Below are 22,421 nucleotides of genomic sequence, written 5' to 3'. Positions count from 1 at the left end.
CCAGATACATGCAATACCCACTGCACCTTCCTGGTGGCCATGCAACTAACATATACATAGCACAGAACGTCCATCTGCATCCCATGTAGTGCTTGAGTGTCCACTATGGACTTGGTACCATCTTTGGTAGTGGGGATGTCGTGATAAATGAGGCAGACACAAATCATTGCTGAAAGCCAAGATTAGGCCCACTATTGTTGTAGAAGGACACACATCTCTATAGAGAATGGGGCCATGGTAAGCAGCGAGGAAAGGAATGACCTTGTGTCTGGCTTCCCCCCTGGAGTAGCAGCTGAACTGATTTCCTCTGGCCGTGGCTTCAAAAGACAAAGCCCGGCACAGCAGAGAGCTACTAAAACCATGGGTCTGAGAGGTGTACAATGCCACAAAGAAGCATGTGGTTTCCCCCTCATTCAGGAGGTCCCTAGGCATCAAGACAGGCAGTGAGGAGGGGAATCCCAGACATCATTCTCCTCTGTGAGACACTCGCCGTCTGCACAGCTTCCACTGGGACCTCCGGGAGGAGCTCCCCACTCCACATCCCTTCCAGCTGCCAACTCCCTCTGCACTGTAGATAAAGCAGCAATTGTAACTGAAATGAGGGAGTATAAAACATCCAGGTTGCTTCCAGTTAGGTTTTTTTAAGCAGTCCTGCAAATTTTTCAAGTGCTACTTTGCACATTAGGTCATCATCACTCCCAGCCTCTCTGAGATGAATGTCCAGACCACATTCTCTTGGGTCCCGGGGCAGAAATGCAGAAATCTCCATTTGGGATAATCCCAAGCCACTCCCCTCCCTTGTTCATTTTGCTGGTAGAAGTTGTACAGATTGTACAGCTAGATCTCAGGGTAACTGAACGTCACAGCACACTTTTATGATTTCTACTAAAAAGATGCCTTATAAACTCATGTGCACGTCAAAGCAAGCACTTCCTGGTGAAATGCTTTCCCTACACCAGCTCCGGCTCTGAGAATGTTGCCCCATGTGATTTGTGCAGAGGCCTGGCAAGGCAATGAGGTAAAAGGACCTACCTCATCAGTTTGTTCATTTTGGGTGGAGGAAGGTTGTTTTAGTTGAGTTTAGAAGCTGATCATAAGGAAGCTGGGTAGGTCCATTGGCAAACTGCCCTGATGAGCAGGAGTGAGACCATCATGGTTAGAACTCATTTGTGTTGATGCTGAAATCATATCACAAACTTCCCTTCCCTCAGTAGTTCACGAAATTCTGACACACGCAAGAGGAAGGCCTCAGGGTTACTACAAACCCCTGACTGGACCTCTGTAAGCTGTAGACAAAAGACTTCTCCACAAGATGCTCAGAAAACCCAAGCAGGATGAAGTTCTGGATATGTAAGTAAGAATACAGTGACTTCAAGCTCTGTGCCTCCTCCAAGCCTCTGCTCATGCTGTTCCCATATTCTAGGACACTATCCTTCCCCTCCTCCCCCTTGGCCAACACATAGTCATTCTCAAAGGCCAGCAAATGTCCGGAAAATTCATCTTAGGATCAGTATCAGGAAAGACCTTAAATGCCACCTAGTTCGATGATCTACTCCCTTCTAAAATTGAGTTCCTTCTATAATTTCTAGCCAGAGGTCAAATACTACTGGTGACTGAGGACTCATAGCCTCCTTGAGATAACCCATTCTACCTCCACGTAGCTTTATTTTTATTAATAATAATGACCAGTATTTATTGCATGTCAACTTATGCCTGAAAAATGTTACATGAATGTAATTCTTACAACAGCCCTATGAATATCATTACTATCTTCTCATCCCATCTTACAGAAGAGAAGATCAAGTCTGAGGGAGGCTCAATGACCTGCCCAAGATCACAGAGCTAGGAAGTGACAGAGCCTGCAGGTCCCTAACCCCAAAGACCGTGTGCCCTTCACCACTGTACTGCACCCTCCAGGACTTCCTGACATACAGAAACCTCTCCTTGTCATAGCTACACTCAAGGCAGAGTTGTAGAGTTATGTGCAGTTGTCAAATGTCCTCTTAGAATTCTCAGTGCTTGGAGTCTGTCTTGCACATAACACAGTGTTAATGGCCTGGACTTGCAATATTTTATTGGCTGTCATTTCAAGAATTTCATTTCAGTCTCCAATGAAACTGTAAGTTCTTGGAATGTGGGGTCATGCTCTATGCTTATGTTTTGTATTTAATTTTTGTGTATTTAATTCTCAAGACTTTTTGTATCCATTTCAGAATCTAGTACAGATAGCACTGAGCACATGCCAAGTGCTGAGCCCACCCTCTGATCGATTGAACAGTGCTGGAGAGAGTATCAGACAGAGGCAGGAGCCCTGGATTCTGGTCCCAGCTCTGTCACTGCCAAATCAGTTCTCCTTCCTGCCTCAGTTTCCCCATGTGAACTGGATGATGTGTGCCACGACCACCCTTTGATGCTGGCATCATTAGCTAGCCAGCTGAATGCTGGAGCTATCCCAAGCTACAGAACTGTTGGTAAGGGCAGAGAGAACTAGCCCATTACTTTGACTAAATCAGCCCTCAGACACTCATCCAGGAAGCAGCGATATCTCCCAGGACATACAGCTGGGACAGACAGCTGGATATCAATCACAGGCCTGAACTAACTTCTGCAGGCACCCCTGGTCTACTTATCCCTTATGATCCTAGGCCAGAAACAAGCAGAAATCCTGCTCAATTCACAGTCTTCCAGCCTCTAACATTGTAGGAAGTTTCTCAGTGTTTAGCAAAAGGTTTTCATACAATGTCAATGAGAAACAACAGAATCTCCAGAAATTTTCTTGGGTAGTTCACCAAGAAAGTAAGGAAGCCAATCTGGGTTCAGCCTTCACCACTTCACTGAGCAATTTTTCATTCATTTGTTCATTTATTTCACAAACATTTTTCTTTTGGGGGGGCCCATCATGTCCTGGGCACTGTGCTGGGTCATGCAGGTATAATGATGACCAAGACTGGATGCAGTCCTGTCTTAGGGCCTTCCAGTCTTGCTGGAGAGGGAGATACTAAGGAAATAATCATACAAAACTCTGATTAAAATTTATGACAAGTGCCATAAAGAAAACATACATAGACTGCTCACAGGAGGGCCCAACTTAACCTGAGGGTGGGTGGATCTGAGAGGTCTTCCTGGAGGAAGCGGCATTTAAACTACAACCTGAATTAAAGACTTACATGGAAGAGTTGAAACCACAAAGTTCTGGAAGAAAATTTAGGAAAAACTCTTCTGGACATTGGCCTAGGCAAGGAATTTATGACTAAGACCCCAAGAACAAATACAGCAACAATGAAGATAAATGGGACTCAAACTAAAAAGTTTTTGCACAGCAAAGGAAATAATCAACAGGGTAAACAGACAACCTACAGAATGGGAGAAAATATTTGCAAACTATACATCAATAAACAGCTAATATCCAGATTCTACAGAGAACTCAAACAAATCAGGAAGAAAAAAACAATCCCATCAAAAAGTGGGCAAAAGGCATGAACAGATTTTTTTCAAAAGAAGATAGACAAATGGCCAACAAACAGATGAAAAAATGCTCAATTTCATTAATCATCACAGACATGCAAATTAAAATCACAGTGAGATACCACCTTACCCCTGTCAGAATGGCCATTACTAAAAAGTCAAAAAAACAATATATGTTGGCGTGGATATGGTGAAAAGGGAACGCTTACACACTGCTGGTGGCAATGTAAACTAGTACAACTGCTATGGAAAACAGTATGGAGATTCCTCAAAGAACTAAAAGTCGACCTATCATTCAATCCAGCAATCCCACTACTGGGTATCTATCCAAATGAAAAAAAGTCATTTTATAAAAAAGATACTTGCACCCAAACTTATATTATTACTGCACAATTCACAATTGTAAGAATATGGAATCAACCTAAGTGCCCACCAACTGATGAGTGGATAAAGAAAATGTGGTGTATATATACCATGGAGTACTACGCAGCCATAAAAAGGAATGAAATAATGTCTTTTGCAGCAACTTGGATGGAACAGGAGAATATTGTCCCAAATGAAGTATCTCAGGAATGGAAAAACAAATGCCACACGTTCTCACTTATAAGTGGGAGCTAAATGAGCGATATATATGGTCTCAAAGTGGCGTAATGGACATCAAAAAACACTTGTACCCCCTAATTTGTTTTGAAATAAAAAATAAAATAAGACCTGAGACATCTAGGAAAGAGGACGTGATGGGGTTTGGAGAATGGTCTGATCTATAATACCTTGGGGTGGGCAGGGATCAGATTTCTAGTCCCAGCTCTGGCGCCCCTTGACTGTGTAAGTCACCTACTCCCTCTGGCCCTCAGGTGTGGTTCTGTTTTGGTTTTGCTTTGTTCATTATTTTTGTTGTTGTTGTTGTTATTTGTTTCCCCCATCTGTGAAATGAAGACATGTTACTTCAAGCACATGTTGTGATGTTCAGATGAAAGCAGTGGTATCATCTTGAAGACTGTCATCCTGCACAAATAACCATACGGGACCCTTAGCACCAGCTCCTCTCCTTGGTATGCACTGCATCTGTGAAAGTGAGATTGTCCAAGGGAGAACTTCATTTGCCATGTAGAAAAATGAGAGTGAAATGAGTTTTCCTTATTTGGATTCTCCACTTTATATGCAATATACCGAGATCATGTGCAGACACATGAGCGGGATACGGAGGGATTGGAAAACCTGGTCCCAGACGACCTTTAGAGGGGAAAGCCAACAGACGTGTGAGGGGAGAAAGGGGCTTATTAAACAAATCTGATGGCAGTCCTTCTTCCTGCTTTTCCAGATGCACCTCGACATGCTTTGCCAAGAATTCTAATGAGAAACAGATTCTCTCTTGCTCGCTCCGTCCTTCACCTGCAGCTTTCTAAGCAGAGATATTGCTGTCCACTCTGCTGAGAGTCCAAGGCTAGTTTGTTTGCAGTTCTCTTCTGTAGGAATAGAGATTTTGAATGTCAGAGAAAACATTTCAGATTTTTCTTTTATGCTTCAGCCAAGAAGCATGGGGTCAAAATATGAAAAGAAGTAAACACAGGGCCACTTGGAGGAGGGTTGGGGCTAATCACACACGGGAAGCCCTGGTAGTTAATTAGCAAGCTCTTAACTTGAAAGAAAGCAGAAGGATCCCAGTTTGCCCAGAGAAATATTTACTCTGTGGTGCGAAGTTCATGTTTGTGGTCCCTCCCCACCCGCCCACAGACTCCAGCCTGGGTCAATGAATCTATTGTGAAACAAAGAAAGCCAAGGCAAGACCTTGGCCAGAAAAATGTGAACGTGGGTTTTGTCCTTTTAACCTGAAACAGAGGTTATAAAAGAGATTTGCCAACTTCTACTATCTCAGCTCAGGAAATGTCATAAATTTTCATAGCTGCGTAGAGTTCTAAGACAAACACAGTCTGGGCTCTTGCCCTTGTGGCCAGAAACCCAGGCCTGCCTTGCTTCCCCACAGCCCTACCATTGTCTTCCTCGGGCCTGTCCCTATCTGTCTTGTTTGTTTGCTCTGCTTCCCACAGTCTTGGCCTGCTCAGCCTGCGGGGCTCGGGGGTGGGGGTTGTCCAAGGAGCTCCCAGCAGCAACCCTGCACAGACCCTCAGCTCCCTCTGGGTTTACATGTAACTGTGGAAAGATCATTCTTTTCTCTTTCCCATGTCATCCTGTCTCAAAAAAAAAAAATCCTTATTTCTTAAAAGCTTCCCTTCTTATGAGCAATCAGGATGAAGGGTTTGCTTAAAAATAAAAACGTTTTGCAGCAGGACGGTGGCCATGGAAGTCGGAATCTGCTAGGGTGTGTGCAACAAGTCACCTGCCAAATCAACTAGCTTCAAAATCAATTTAATTAATTAATTAATTAAATTTAATTTAATTTAATTAATAAAACATTTTGGATTATATCAGCTTGTGTGGTGGGAAAAGACAGTTCTTACACGCCCTTTGACAAGTGATTTGCTCTTTTTTTTGCCATACAGACACAAACTGCATATTTATTTTACTTTACATATTTTTCTCATTTCCACTTTTATCATGAACATTGTTCCATACTGGTACATAAAGATATATCTTTGTTCTTTTTAACAATTGCACATTATTTATTTGAATTGATGCTCCTTGGTTTATTTAGACAATCCCATGCCCCTGAGAATTTTAGCCATTACCAAGCTTTTGCTTATTACACACAATTCCAGGATGCACTTTAGGTTAATCTGCAAAACATTTTTAGTTATCACATGTATCCCTGCTGTTCCAGCCTTTTTCAATTTTTGTGGTTAACACTGCATATAAAAGATTCAGGATGTCATTCTCAGACCCATGAAAATCAATGTCAAACACAACAGCAGATAATAATGCCAACAAAGACTCCTCTCTAAGTAGATGCAATTCATTGATTAATAAGGGGCTAAGTCACTAAACTAGAGCTTTCCCATTATGCCCACCATCCGTTGGGGAAATTTAAAAATGCTCAAAACTGACCATGATGTTCACTTAATTTAGTAGTTTAAAAAAAAAAAGTGGTGCAGTATCATAGAAATGAGAACCATTCCAGGAAGCGATCAACATCATCAAGCATAAAGTATAAGGAAAATTATATTGGCTCTACATAAGGAGTGAATGACTAGTAACAAAGAAAACAGGAGTATATTCCATTCATTTGAGAAGTCTGAAAATGAGGTTGCTAGAAAAGGTTCTGGGTCAAGAAAAGTCCTTCTGCAAGGAGAGAGAATTGTACTTTCTGAAGATAGCAAGAAAAACACCCACGTTTTTGCCTTGATATTCTCAGACACCTACTAAGAATGAGAGAAAGTGAGGTACTGTCTAAATCATACTGTAGTGAAAACACAGCTTACAGAGCTAGAGAACCCTGGGTTCCAGTTCATTAGATGCTCCATGGACCTCTAACAGATAACCAGCGTTGAAATCAGAGAATGCATCAGGGACTCCAAGAGTCATATCACAGGTGACCCGAATGGCTCAAGATTAACACTGGAAGGTAACAGTTTATTTTATTGTTTACAATTAGCAGCTTAATAATATCTTGAAGTCAATCTCAGAGACACAAACCTATTGACTTTACAAATTCTTTAAACAAAAGATCTTATATACTGATCTTAAAGTATCCTGTAACAGACTACAGTGAGAAGAAAATAATTCTGAGGGAAAACAAGATCTCCCTGTGATAGAAAACTTAAGAAAACAAAAAGCATTCCTATAAAGTTAACAATAAAAACCAGAGTGTAAAAAAGCACTCTTTCATTTTCTTATTGAGAAAGAAAAATCAACTCATGTAAAATAATTCATCAACTTAACTAATAAAAAGCATAAATGAAGTCCAACATTATTTTTTAAAATATCTTACAGCATAATGTCTCTTAAATAGTTTAACTTTTAGACTACAGTATTCAACACCTAACTCTTCTCAGAAAGCTGTTGCAAAACCCAAGTATTGTTTTGACTGTATAGAAATCAATATATTTTTTTTAACAGAATAAAGATGTAACACCCTTAAACAACACTCACCACCTTAATATTACCACCTTAAATTTCACTTCAATACCAGAAACAGTGTTTTCAATAGTAAGATTATATATATTTCTTTCTAGTCTTTTGTACATTTTCACAGCATTTTAAAATAAAACCATTACTGTAAAATGCTTACATATATATCCCTTTTTTAATTTCATATTATAGAGCAACCATTTCTCTAGGACATTGAAATATTATGTGGAAAGGATTTTCAGTTGGCTGATTCACAATCTAATTATAACCAAAATCACCTCCAATTGTTGAGTATTCAGATTATTTTAAATTTGCTATTATAATACCATTATCCATTCCTTTTTATACAAAATCCTTTGTATCTGATAATTTTTTAAAGAGAAATTTCTAGGAGCACCCAGCACAAAGTACGTAAGTATTTTTAAAGCTATTTGATGCATTTTACCATACCGCCCTCCAGAAATATTGTACCAATTTACAGTCGTACCAATAAATAACCAAAGTCCCATTTCTTCCTCATATTCCTTGGCAACACAGGAAACTGGATATTACCCATAACCCTTTATTGTTGCAAATTTAATAAAGGGAGAAAAATGGTATCTTCTTGGTTTTTTTCCTAAAATGTAAATTTTTTCCCCACATGTTTGCTGGTCATTTGTTTTTCTTCTGTGTTCTGAAGCAGTTCAAGTCTTTTAGAAGTGTCTCATACATACAATGTCTTGTCTCACCACCTGTTCTTCCACAGGCAAGGCTGTAACGGCTGCGTGTTTTTTTCAAGTTAAGCAAGAATTCTCAAAGCAACTGGAGTTAGTAAGACTTCTTTTCTTCTGCGCAGCCATGCTATTTTAATGTCTTGGTAATAAAACAGAAAACTGGGCCATATTCTTCATGTTATGGAGGGTTTCTGACCATTCCATGGACCCTAGCTGAGGTATGGTCGTCAGAAGTAAACTTTTGGCTTTATTGGCATTTTCTTTCAGGGTCTTCAAGACCCGATCCAGTGAAACTGCTTCCTCGTGCTCCTTCCAGCAATCATAATCTGTTGCCATGGCGATACTTGCATAGCAGATTCCTGCCTCCTTGGCAAGAACCACCTCTGGGACTGTGGTCATGTTGATGACATCTGCCCCCCAGGTGCGGAACATGAGGCTTTCTGACCGTGAGCTAAAACGAGGTCCTTCGATTGTGACCATTGTCCCCTTTGAGTGGCACCGGAGTCCCAGCTTCTTAGCAGTCTCTATGAGAACCTCTCTCGTTTTGGGGCAAAACGGCTCAGCCATGGGAATATGGCACACTCCTCTGGCACAGGAATGACTTCCATCATAGAAGGTCTGAGGCCTCATGGTGGTCCTGTCGATGAACTGATCGATGATAACTATGTCACCGGGCTGAATCTCCTCCCTCAGGGAGCCGCATGCTGTGGTCACTATGACATGTGTACAACCCTCTTCCTTCAAAGCCCAGATGTTCGCCTGGTAGTTGACTTTTGAAGGCACAATGGTGTGCTGCCTCCCATGCCTTGCAAGAAGGATGCAATCAATGTTTTTTATCTTCCCCAAAATTAAGGCATCAGATGGCTTGCCAAATGGAGTATCCACATATTTTTCTGTTCTTCCTTCTAAAATTTCTGGATCATCCAGGCCTGTTCCACCTATTATTCCAATCTTCACGGCGCTCGAGGCCATGTCTGCACGGGGGAGACTGCAGTGGGTGAGTGCGTGAGGCCACGGGGACCGAGTTGACCACAGAGCTGCAGCAGAGGCAGCTACACGGCGTGGGAGTGAGCCGTGCAGCGTGATTTGCTCTTTGAACCAAGTTTCATCAACAGCCAGGTTTGCCAAGATAAACTCTTTACCTGGGAGGAAAGCCCCTAAAAGCCTGGTCTTCAAATAGTGTGTCATCTGCCAAATGAACACTCAAAGGCTAAACACTACCTGGAAACTCTTTCGATTGTAAAGTTTGTCAGCCTAAATAACAGAGAGAGATTCTCTAAAAGAAAGTGATATTTATTTGGGAATGGGCATTGCAATGGGAGCATGCATGCCAAGCAAACCATGTGTGGGTTCAGGGCGGTAAAGGAAGACAAAGGTTTTTAAAGGAAAAAGGAGGAGGATTAAATAATTGGGGTTTTGTTTTGTTTTGAGACAGGGTCTTGCTTGGTCGCCAGGGCTAGAGTGCAGTGGCATCATCATAGCTCACTCCTCCAACTCCTGGGCTCTAACGATCCTCCTGCCTCAGCCTCCCGAATAGCTGGGACTACAGGCACATGCCACCATGCCTGGCTAATTTTTCATAGAGACAGGTTCTCACTCTTGCTCAGGCTTGTCTTAAACTCTTGGCCTCACATGATCCTCCCACCTTGGCCTCCCAGAGTGCTAGGATTATAGGTGTGAACCACCTCACCCAGCCAATTGTTTTAAGACAATTATTTTTAAACTCAAGTATCAGTAACAAGGGTGGTGCCAGTCTGACATTGGTCAGGCAGTAGCTGACCGACTGCTGGGTAAAGGTCCCCAATGAAGTATTTTTTACATAAGGTTGCAATGGCCTTTGTGCAAGATTGTGGTTTTTGCCAAGTCTTTTGTGATAGTTCTTGTTATCAGACATTTGTGCATGAGAACCCTCCCTTCTTGGTCTTCCCTGGCTCTATTTGTCAGGGTTTTTGGTTTTTTTTTTAACACAAGTGACTCCATTCTGATCCTGACAACAAATCACCTGAAAAACAAAAAAGCTGGAAGCAAAACTGGATTTTTTTATATATTCAAAAATATGCAACCCAAACACCACATCAAAAACAAAATTGCTTGCTTAACAAAAGAAGCAACTATTCCAAAATGTCCTATGGCCATGAGGTGTAATGGGGAGAGAATGAGTTTTGGGGCCAGACTACCTGCCTCCATGGGAGTGTTGAGAAAATCACTGGAATGTCCTCAGGCCTCAATGTCCTCATCTGAAAATAGGAATAATGCTTTTCCCCTCTGAGAGTTCTTGCAAGGATTAAATGAGGTGATGTATATGAAAGTTCTAGCGTGATCCTAATCATGCAAAAACTTTCCTTAGCTTTACTTTGGGCTACTGTTCTGCATTTTCTAAATTTCCATGATGTGCATTTTACCCTTATAATGGGAAACACTAGGGTTAAAATAATTACAATAACAGTATGGTCCATGTTATAGACACATTTCAAACAAGGTAATGTTACCCAGATCGGATGTCACATCTGGGGTGGGAAAACTTCTAAAGGCATCCTAAAGCTTTAGTAATAGCTAGCCTAAAAATGCAATCATTTTACCCTGCCTATAATTCAGGCTCAGACCTCAATGTTCGATGTTAGAGAGAAAGTTCCCTGTCTCAGTAACTAGACTACTCCAGGCTGCATATTTCAGAGATGCTATTGCCTCCCACAGTGAGGCAAGGAACTTTGCTGTCTGCTTTGAAAGAGGCCCCAGCAAGCCAAATCCCTCCAAGAAATGAGAGTCCCACCATATCCTGTAAAATGACAACATTCCTCTCTCATCAACTTCATTTATTAGCATCCTTTTGTAACTCATTAAGTTCTTAGCAGCAGCTTTGAGGAGTCCCACCTGTTTTCCATCAGGATTTCATCTGTAAGCCAGCACAAACGTGTAATAAGTTGATGCTAAAATACCATGACACACTCCTTGGATTTACTAGCATTTAATAAATGAAGGAGAAAGCTTTGCCTTTTATAGCCCTGAGCCTCCCAGGCCTAAAGCAGATGTAGCAGTTGCCTCCTGCTAAGCATTCACTATCCATTGCTTCCAAATCCAAGGAACAGGCACCTTGGATCAGCAGGAGGACCGCTCTTTTTAGGAGCAACAGGTCCAGTGTTCTCAGCCCTGACTGTAGCTCAGCATCAAATGCAGAACTTTTAAAAAATACCCAGGCCCTAGTCTCAGAGATTCAGATGCAGTTGATCTGGGGGGAGCCCAGGTAGCTATAATTTTTAACAGCTTCCCCAGGGATCTCTCATTTATCTGTAGACAAGACTGGTATCTACTAAACATGATTTGGACCTTAAGCAGTATAAGGTAGTGGGAAGGACATGGACTTTGGAGATAAGAAATAATGGATTTAAATCCACTGTCTGGAAAGCATAAGCTGTGTTATCTTAGACAAATTTCTTAAATTCTTTGAGTCTTAGTTTCTTCACTTGGAAAATGAGGTTAATAATATCTATCTCATAAGACAAGTCAATGGGAATTTATGTAGATTCCTCTTGTGCCATCTCCAGACTGATAAGGATTTAAAGTTGTCTTCAGTGATCAATCAACCTTTATCTTTCTTGGTAGAGAGAAGAGAAGGGGCACTTTCTAAATTTATGGCCTGCTTTTAGGCAAATGGAGGAGGGCAAACAGATTTTCTTGTATCTGCTTCTTGTCCATTGCTTTCAGCTCAAAATAATCTTTATGCCAAAGTGGCATATGTTGGGGTGGCATGTTCTGGTGTCCTATACTAGAGTAATTGAGACAAAGCAGTATTGGGGAATGGAATGAGAACATAGTCTAGACATAGACCCAGGCATATATGGTCAACTGATTTTTGACAAAAGTGTAATAGCAATTCCCTGGAGAATGATAATCTTTTCAACAAATTGTGCTGGAATGAACAACTGGATAGCCATATGCAAGAGTAATAACAACCAAAAAAATCCTTGACCCATATCTCATACCTTGTATAAAAATTCACTAAAAATGTATCATAGACCTAAATGTAGAAACCTGAAACTATAAAACTACTAGAAGAAAACATAGGAAAAATTCTTTGTGATGTTGGGTTATGCAAAAAAATGTCTTAGATATTACAATATCAAAAGCAGAATCCATAAAAGAAAAATTAATAAATTGGACTTCATCAAAATTAAAGCTACCTGCTCTGCAAATGATACTGCTTATAAAATGAAAAGACAAGCCACAGAGTAGGAGAACATATTTGCAAAACTCATATTTGGCAAATGATTTACATTCAGAATACATGAAGAACTCTCAAAACTCAATGACAAACCACTCAAGTAAAAGAAAACAGGCAGGCCGGGTGCGGTGGCTCACGCCTGTAATCCTAGCACTCTGGGAGGCCGAGGCGGGTGGATCGCTCGAGGTCAGGAGTTCGAGACCAGCCTGAGCAAGAGTGAGACCCCGTCTCTACTAAAAATAGAAAGAAATTATCTCGCCAACTAAAATATATATAGAAAAAATTAGCCAGGCATGGTGGTACATGCCTGTAGTCCCAGCTACTCGGGAGGCTGAGGCAGTAGGATCACTTAAGCCCAGGAGTTTGAGGTTGCTGTGAGCTAGGCTGACGCCACGGCACTCACTCTAGCCCAGGCAACAAAGCGAGACTCTGTCTAAAAAAAAAAAAAAAGAAAAGAAAACAGGCAAAGATTTGAACAAGCAGCTCACCAAAGAACATATATAGATGGCAAATAAACATATGGAAATATGCTCAGCATCATTAGTTATTAGGAAAATGCAAAATAAAATCACTATACTCCTTTTAGAATGGCTAAAATGTTAAAAAAATTACCATATAAAGTCCTGGTGAGGATGGGGAGAAACTACAACTCTCATACGTTGTTGATGGGAAGCAAAATGGTACAGCTATTTTGGAACACAATTTGGTAGTCTTTCAGAAAGTTATATATGCACTTATCACATGACCCAGAAATTCCATTCACAGATATTTATCCAAGAGAAATGGAAAGTTATTTTCATACAAAAACCTGTATGTAAATATTTATAGTGCTTTTAGTCAAAATTATCACATGCAAAACAATCCAAATGTCCATCAACTGGTAAACAAACTGTAGTATGTCCAGGCAATGAAATATTACTCAGTAATAAAAATGAAAAATAAACGGATACATGCATCAACATAGAAAAATCTCAGATGCCCCTTACTAAGTGAAAGAAGCCAGACACAAAAGGCCACCATCTGTATGATTCTACTTATGTGACATTCTGTGAAAGGGAGAACTTTAGGGACAGAGAATAGATTAGTGGTTGCCAAGGGGCGGAAGTAGAGGGAAAGGATGCCTACCTTGCAGCACAGGGAAGTTTTTGGGGCAGTGGAAATGTTCCATATTTTGATTGTGGTGGTGATTACACAAATGTGTATATGTGTCAAAACTCACAGAATTTTTGCATTGAAAGTATGAATTTTGCTGTATGTAAATTATAACTCAATGAAAAAAATTGATAGGGCATCTCCGAATTAAAGAATTATGGTATCTGGTTTTCGGTGTAGATTGGCTTGATCCAAAGGTAGGAGCAGAAAGGGAGTGGTGATTGGCCCCAGGTCAACCACAAAGTTAAGTGAACTGTGTTGAGTAAATCAGACCAGCGGTTTCAAATCCAGGTCACTGGAGCCCGGGGGGATTTATCTGAAAAGGTAGTGAGTGGAACCATGGAGTTATTTTTCACACTTCAAGAAAAAGCCTAAGGAAAGACATGTTTTACCTGAGATAAGGTTGCCCAGACAGGCTGAGTAAACTCTCAAGCTCTTTTCCTTTTGACTGGAATTCTCTTTCCTGCTGATTATATCTCATTCACAGAGAGTTTAAAAAGCCAACATGCAGCTTGGTGGATAAAAGTTCATTATAAGAAGAGGCCCCGGGGGGAAAATTATAGAATGTTGCCTTTTGGTGGTGAAAACTTTGCAAATGGCCAGACTAAGCCGTGCATTTCAGGGCGATGAAGGAACACTCTCCTTTAGGAAGGTCTGAAAAAATGCCAAACAAGTTTTTACTTGCCCAAGATGGCTTAGGGGTGGTTGTGTCTAATGTTGGGGAATGGCCCCTCCCGCCTCCACCCCACGTCTCTGCAGGCCTGTAGGAGCTCCAAACACACCTGTGTGTAAACTGGAAACTGGTAAAAATATGAGCCCCTGAGTTCTGATCAATACCACGCATCAGCACCCTAGTTAGAGCACCTTTTCCTTCTAGGCTAGGGCACTCTTAATGAAAAGAAGTACATTTCCAGGGCCAAAACTGAGCCTCTTTGTTGACACATCACTTAGCACATCAGTTTTATGATTGTTCATTATAACAAAAAAAGTTATGGTTTTGCACCAACTAACACTAGAAAAGGTGACGCCAAGCGCTGGCTGAGGTGGGAAGACGTGGGAGGTTATGACAGCAACCTTAGACCCACCTATGCTCGGGCCAATTAATGTGCCTCCCCTGCTCAGCTTGCGCAGAGCTCAAGGGAGCTTAACAGGATTAGGACTAAATACCTTGTTGTTATTTTTAACATAGCTCAAGTCTCTTGTAAATCTCTCCATTGTCCCTGCCAATAACCTCTTCATAAAGGGAGGCATCCAACCTTAGAGACATAACAGGTACGACTAGGCAATAATTTATCTTATTATTATTGCCTAGTGGCCCATGGAGTTTGGTACCTAAAAAAGAGATTCATGGCATGGTAGAAAGTTTATGGGCTTTGAAGTTAGATAGACCTGGATTTGAATTCTCATCCTGCCACGTGTGAGTCTTGGTCAAGTTCTCTTGCCTTTTTGAACATCAGTTTCCTTTAAAATGAGGATATTATCTACCTCATAAAATTACTGTAAAGATTAGAGATAATGAACGGAAAGTCCCTGACATGGAATCATGGAACTTGTCACCTGGTAGATGCTCAATAAATGTTGACTACACACACACACACACACACACACACACACACACACACACACACACACATTTAAAATTTAATTAATAGATAACTAGAGGAAAAATAAGATAAACATTCTTTAACTTTTTAATATTTTTGAGATTAGGTTGTGTCTTTTAATTGATGTCAACCAAAAATTGCTAGCAGCACACAGAAGAGCATAGGTGACACAGTTTTCATTACTGGGCTGGGCACACTTAGCTAAATCTTCCCAAGCAGATTGCAGAATTGAGAGCTGGGAAAGGCTACTGTGGCTAATTTGTGTGCTGTGAAAGATTATCACTAGACACTAGACATCCATCTGTCAAAAGTATCTGGCTGACTTTCAAATTTCCAGTGATATGTAATTCAATTGCAGAGAAAAATGAAACCATGAGTTTAACCACATAGGAAATGCACACAAAACTTGGCATATTAACAGTCTTCAGTAAGTATGCTCAGAAGGTCAAGTTCATGGGCATGGACTCCATAAATCTACATTTCTCTGACAGTATTTGCTTTACCTGGGAAGAATCTTTAGACCCTGAATAAAGAGAAAACTTAGAATTGATTTTAGATGGTGATATTAAAGAAGGAAATGATATCTGATTGTGTAAATAAATATACACTATTATTAGTTTTTAAAAATTCTATAATTTGATTAACATTTCTTTTTTTAAAGAAATCTGTATTAAATTAATGGTGCATCTTATAACTGATGGCATCTTATATTATATATGATCATAGTAAACCACCTCTTCAAGCCCCAGCTAGTACCTCATATACTCATATTGATGTTTTCTGTAATGTTTGCTGATTTGACTGATTCAAAATTAGCAGTGGCAGGCAAAATATATGGGCAATGAACATTTACCCTCATTAATGATTAGGAAAATAAAAACCAAGACTGCAATGAAAGATCATTTTTATAATCATTCATTTGGGCAAAAAATGCAGAAGTCTGATAATACCAAGTGTTAGAGAGAATGTGAATTCACAAGATCTCATATACATTCCTTGTAGGAATGTCATTTAGTACAACTACTTTGGAAAACAGTTTGATATTTTCTCATAAAGCTGAACATGCACATACCCTATGATCTAGAAGTTCCATTCCTAGTCCAAGAGTCTAAGAGTCTCTGCACGTGCGCACCGAGAACCATGTACAAGAAAGTGGCTAGTTCAGTTTGCAACTCAAACAATCACACAAATGCTTTTCTCAAGACATCCACTGTGCTTCAGTCTGTAGCAGAAGTGCTTTATGTACATTTCCTCTTTTTTCCCATAGAATATTTAAAAGACATGCACTCAACGGTTGAGATTTACTAAAATTAATAACTTTTACTGCTTCAAGATACAGTCTTAAGTGAAACTGGCAGATTTGTCCTGAGAGTATACGGCAATGAAGAATACAATGACCACTAGTACAGTGTAGTGCTGCTGCCTTGATTTATGCTAAGTCACTTGCAGTTTTACCTACCATTGCTTTTGCATCATCAATGCAAAACTGGAAAGGAAAACAGGAACAAGAAAGTCGTATCTTAGAATTATTGCGAAGATAGTAGTAGTAGTTGTTGTTGTTTAGAGAAAGCTCACTGTAATCTCGAACTCTTGGGCTCAAGTGATCCTCCTGCCTCAGCGTAGAAAATGGTTTTGAACTTGCAGATTCCCTGAAAGAATTACAGGGACCCCCAGGGGCAGACTATACACTGAGAATGCTGCTGAATGATATTCCAATAAATATACTACAATTTATTTATTCTAATGTTGGTGGACATTTGGATAGTTTCTAGTTTGAAGTTATTACTTAGAGTGTATAGAAAGCTTTTAAAATAAATTTCCTTCTCTGCCACATAAAAAATGTGCTTAACCCAGCACTTGACATACAGAAGGCATTTAATAATTTCAATCATGAATATTCCTTCACAGAGGAGTTCTCATTACGTCCTGTTTAGGATTCCCTTACCCCTGTCTCATATAGTACACAGTAGGAGCTGTCTGCTACAGATAATGATACATTTTCTCAAAAAGCCATAGAAAGAGATGAATTCATCATATTGGGAGAGGCGGAAACTAGAAAATTAACCTCTGGGGACGCCTCCCACCCCAGGCTGTTACTGAACTATTCCATAGCTTGGGAGCAGGAGCAAAATCCCTGTGGGAACTTATGGCTCCCCCTGGCAACTGCTGCCCAATCCCCATAGGAAGCAGGTCTCGGCCACAGCCAGGATGCAGGGAGAAAAGCTGAATGTCTGTCCTTTGAGGCCTCCAGGCCTCTCTTCCCTAGACCCCAGGAGCCAGAGGGCCCTGCTCCCTGCACTCTGGTAGTCAGATGTGGGGATGGGATCCACATCTGTGCCATTTGGGACTTAGACCCTTGAAGGAAAGATGCCAAGATGCAGGGACAGTTGAGAGATTGATTGTCCTGACGATGGTGTTTCTGTCACATGCCCTTGAGCTGTTGGCTGCTGGCCTGCCTCTCTCGGTTCCTATGTATTTTCTAAGCCTGATTTCTCCCAAAAGTCCTGCTGATTCTGTGAACACCCCAATGTCCTCCCTGTAGATTTCTTCCTTGCTTCAGTTGGCTCATTGGTTTCTGTCACTTGCATCCAATGACACAGACTCATCCCACCCCTTTATGAGAAGCCTATGCTAAGAATCTTCTCTCAGGAGCAGGTAGAGGCCAGGCCTGCGACCGAGGGAACCAGCACGCTGGGGTCAGGCCTTTGAGCCACCGTCTTCCCATTAGCCTCTCCGGGCTTCCCCGGGCATGACACCAGCCTTCTGATCAGGCAGTGCCTGTGGCAGACCAGGGTGGCATTGTGCCCTCAAAGCCTCTTTTGCCCCCACAGGCATTAGTCATGCCCACCTCCACTCTCCCAGCACCTTGTCCTCGCCCCCACACAGGACAAGTCACGTCCTCTTGCAGCTGTTTGTTCACCCGTCTGCTGTCCCCCCTGCTTTAGATCTCCTCAGGCCCGTGAGCTGTCAGTGCCCGATTCATGGTGGCCCAGCAAGCAGTTTACACCTTTCTGACCCCAGCACCAAAATGGCCAAGAGTGAAGGACAAAATGTGCTCTTCTCCTATGCCCATGGGATACTGAGGGCTGAATAACACAGGTCTACAAAGAGGAACCACCGTAAAGGGGAAGGTTGGCCTTCCCAGTACAGACTCTAGGCATCTGCTTGGTAGAGGGTCTCTCCTTAAGTTCCCAGGGACTTTTCCCAGCAGGGGACTGGGAGGAGCTGGCCTCCCCCTGGCAGGTTGGAGTCATCCTCCAGCTCTCTGTCCAGCCCACGAGAGTGGCCCCAGGGGGCCTTTAGTGGAAACTCTTGGGACACAGGAAGCAGCCAGGCAGGCTGAGATACATTTTAGCAGGAGCTAAGTGCACCTCCACCCCCCAGTCTGTCTCAGAGTCCTGTCACTGCTTGGGGGAGCCAGGGAGCCCAGAGAGGCGTGGTAATGACTTTGGTTCGAGGGTCCTCTCTGCTGCTCCATGGCACACTGTCAGGTCTTCCCTGACAGCTCAGACTCCACGTCGAGTCCACGTCCTGAGCCAGGCTGCAGGTGGGCCTCCCTCGCACGCTGCTCCTCTGAGTAAGGCATCAGAGGTGGCAGTACCTGGACCAAACCGGGCCCTGCGCCTGAGGCCTCAGGTGGCTCCCTCGGGCAGCCTGGCCAGCCCCCGCCACCTGCCCCGGGCGCCTTTTGCCCAAAACAAGCTGAAAGGCCCGTTAAGTGCAAAGGCTCAGGGTAGTCCCAGCCTTGCCTCCCACGACTGCAGAATTGGAAGGGGCCCCTGGAGGTCACCCAGGCCTGTGGTTGGCAGGACCGTCCCAAAAGCAACCACCTGATCTGGGCAAACAGCTGTTTCCCAGAAGTGGCTTCACCAAGGAATGCATTTCCCTCAGGTCCCAAAAGTGGGTTAGCCCCTCTTCTCGTCATGGTCCCCGCCCAGGAAGGCAGGACGCAGGCCTATCGCGTCATGGCTGAAACGCTGGAGGGGTCTTCTCCTCCCGGGGCCCATCGTTCAGTAATCTGCTGAGTGGCCACGGCCACAAGGCAGCAAGGATTTCAGAGTCGCCACGCCCCACCAATGCTCCTGGGATCACCAAAGGCAGGCTCTGGACCCCCGAAACTTGGGGGTACTGGGCATAGAAGAGCTGTTTAAATTGAAAGAGAAATGTAAATATTAAATTTAAATCTCTCCATTTAAGTTTAAATTTAATAATTAAATTTAAGTTGAGGAGAGAGAAGTAAAATGAACAGACTGCTGAGCTGATTGAAACTGCTGATTCCTATGTTTCTAAGCTCAAAGAATGATTCCTCGAGGACTCAGGGCTGGTGGGCCACCAGGGCTGAGACAAAGGCGGGCAGGGGCCCTGGGCTCACACGCCCCTGACTCCAAAGCTGTGTGCCTTTCCTGCTCTGCGGCTCACCCCGAAACACCGCACGGCAGGGCCCTGGGCTGCGATGCAGAGACCTGGGACCTAGTGCCAGCTCTCCCATGGAGTGACCTCAGACACCACCTTACCTCCCAAGCCTCAGCTTCCTCATCTATAAGGAGGCCAAGGGCTGTCACCTGAAGACCTCATAAGGTTTTAATAAAGCTCCAGCGAGACAGGGCACGTAGAGTACAAAGAGCTGCACAATGAGAGCCATTGTTAGTGTTGTTTTTGTTGCCGAGTGTGGCCATCTCTGCCCAGGAGGCAGCACACAGGGTACGCCCGGCAGGCCAGGAATGAGGGCCACAGGGCACCTGGCAGTGGCCTGTGATTCCAGTGTGCCCAGGAGCTAGGTGTCTGAATAAGTCAATGCAGACATGCCCGAGGGCGTGGACAGTCACACACTCCACAAAAGGGTCTGCGTGGGTAGCTATGGGCACCCCCAATTTCAGGGCCAGATGTTCCTCCAGCCCGTCTTGAAGCTGGGAAGCAGAACAGAGACCAGAGTCTGGGGTCGGGGCTGGAGTGGGGCCTCCTGAAGCTGCCTTGAGCATTGGCCATGGTAATGCTGGTGGCCACATGCCGTCTCCCATTGCCTGCCCGGCTGGGTAAGACTGAGCTTCTGTGCCTTTAAAATTGTTTGACATCTCCGAGATTGGAAACAGAGCTCCCCAGCAGAAGGCCGGCAGTAGCTATGGAATGCTGTTCTAATATAAAACTTGCTCTCTGTGGATTTAAACTGATACTCCCACTGGCAGGCTTTGGAGCAAAATCACCTATTATGGTCCTGAAAAAGGCCCCAGATTCTCTGGCCTGATCCTTCACCCATGCAGGTTAGTGAGAATAGAGCTAGTTTCCTTCTCAGGCTAGGTAGCCCTGTCTCCCAACCTCAGCTGACCAGGTGACCCTGAGATTCCGGTCCAGATGCAGGACTATGAGCTCAGGGTCGGGGAGGGGATCCCCGAGGTGTTTTACCATAAGGCGCCCTCCAGCCTAGCCCCGCAGGGGTGCCTGGTCCAACATCAACACATGGCAAAGCCCACGCTGGCAGCAGGTCTCCACTCTGCTACTCTTTCTACCACTCCGGGCTGCCTCCCTCCCCTAGACCACAGTGTCAGGGGTTTGTGCCCATTCTGCATGTCTGCAGACGAGAGCTGAGCCTGGGTGCTCCAGTTCCCCTTGTGGCCAGTCAGCTCCCTGGTGGGAAGGTCCCTTCTTCCCACTACAGCCTGAGGAGTCCCCAGCTACTCTCCTCCTGGGCCCCGCCCTCCCATGGCCAAGTCCTCTGCTCAAATGCAGGCTCTAGAGGCAGAGAGAGCAGTGTTGAGTCCAGCTCTGCTGTCTGATAACTGGGTCGCCTCGGCCAAGTTACCAGGTCTTTCTGGTCCTCAGATTCTTCCTCTGTAAAATGGAAGTAGTAATCACACACATTTCAGGATGTTAAGAGAATTAAATGGGCTGAATTATGCACAACAGCCTAGCACGGCAGCTCCCTAAGTGTGGTCCAGGAGTCCCCAAGACTCTTTCAGGGTAGCTGCGAGGTCAAAAGTATTTTCATGAAAATATCAAGATGTTATTTGTGCTTTTCACTCTCATTTTCTCACGAGGGTATAGTGGAGTTTTCCAAAGGCTACTACTGGCTCTGAAATCTACTGGAATGTGTGCTGTGTGTTCTTGTTTTTAAAATGTTCTCAGTTTCGATTTATAAAATGGTAAATGGCAATAGATACAAACAAAAGTTCTCTCGGGCCCTCAATAATTTTTAAATGTGACAAGGGGTCCCTGGACCAAAAAAAGTTTGAGAACCACTGACCTAGCACAACCCTGGGTGCATAGTAGGTTTTCGTCTCATTGCCTCTGAGCTGTCCTCCTGCCCCGTGTCCCCATCCCTTGATTCAGGGGGTCTTATTCTTTGCACCAAAAGGATGCATTTCATTGTTCATTTCTCCCAGTCCCCACTTGCTGTACCTTCACCTGTTGAAAGACTCTAACTCCCTGACCTGAAGCCTTGGTGATGGCTCCATTTCTCATGTTGCATAATATCGTCACATGTGGGCATAAGCACCCCTCAGGCCAGTGGTATTATTACATCACCTCACTATGCTGATTTCATCTCCGCCAAAACCAAACAGGTCGGACTGTTATGAAGACTGAGCAGTCTCACTGGAGGTTAAAGTCAGACTAAGACCTGTGGGTGCACCGGCTGGGCAGTCATAGGCATGCACAGGAATGTGGCTTTGGCCTTGATTTTTAGCCAAGATCTGCTTGGCTTTGTCTTCCACCTTTGGAAGGCCAAATACCCAAATGCCTACTTCAAGACACTGCGTCTTCCCTGAACTTGAGTAGGATCAATGAGCTTTGACCGACTGGGCACAAGTCTGTATCAGTCAGGGTTTGGTCAGTGGAACAGAAGCCACTCTAGGTATTAAGAGGAGGAAGGGGTTGAATGCAGGAAATTTGAGGCATTCACAACCTGATAAGAGCAGGAAGGATCAGAAAGGCTTCTTTCAAATCTGGAAGTTCAGAGATCCCAGGGAAGTGGCCATGAGAGGCCTCAGCTTCCGGTAGCACTAGAGTGGCTGATTCTCCAAACCACATGCAAAGCTTCCCAGGAGCTGCCCCTGCTGCTGCGGGTCTGCCTGCCCTGCCTCGAAAACAGTGGCTTCTCCTTCTCTTCTGCATCCTTAGGACAAGTGATCGCCCCACGTGGGTAGAGTCTGACCTGAAGCCTGCTAGCCAGGGGGTCTGGGAAGAATTTCCAGACTTCTTGCCCCTGTGGTCTGGGTGATCCCTTAGGTCAGGGAATCAACAGACAAC

At 43.5% G+C, this 22,421-nt stretch overlaps 1 protein-coding gene across 1 annotated transcript; it reads right to left on the bottom strand.

Annotated features, from left to right (window-relative positions):
• Window positions 1–7,836: 7,836 nt before the first annotated feature.
• On the bottom strand, window positions 7,837–9,267 carry LOC123630659 (S-methyl-5'-thioadenosine phosphorylase-like). Its single transcript, XM_045540496.1, has one exon. It carries the CDS (start codon window positions 9,174–9,176, stop codon window positions 8,337–8,339), a length of 840 nt encoding a protein of 279 aa, XP_045396452.1. The 5' UTR covers window positions 9,177–9,267; the 3' UTR covers window positions 7,837–8,336.
• Between the last annotated feature and the right edge of the window lie 13,154 nt (window positions 9,268–22,421).

The sequence above is a fragment of the Lemur catta genome, chromosome 1, assembly GCF_020740605.2.
Source record: "Lemur catta isolate mLemCat1 chromosome 1, mLemCat1.pri, whole genome shotgun sequence".
Taxonomy (NCBI): Eukaryota; Metazoa; Chordata; class Mammalia; order Primates; family Lemuridae; genus Lemur; species Lemur catta.
Note: the sequence above shows the minus strand (reverse complement) of the source record. Positions and strands in the feature narration are given on the sequence as shown.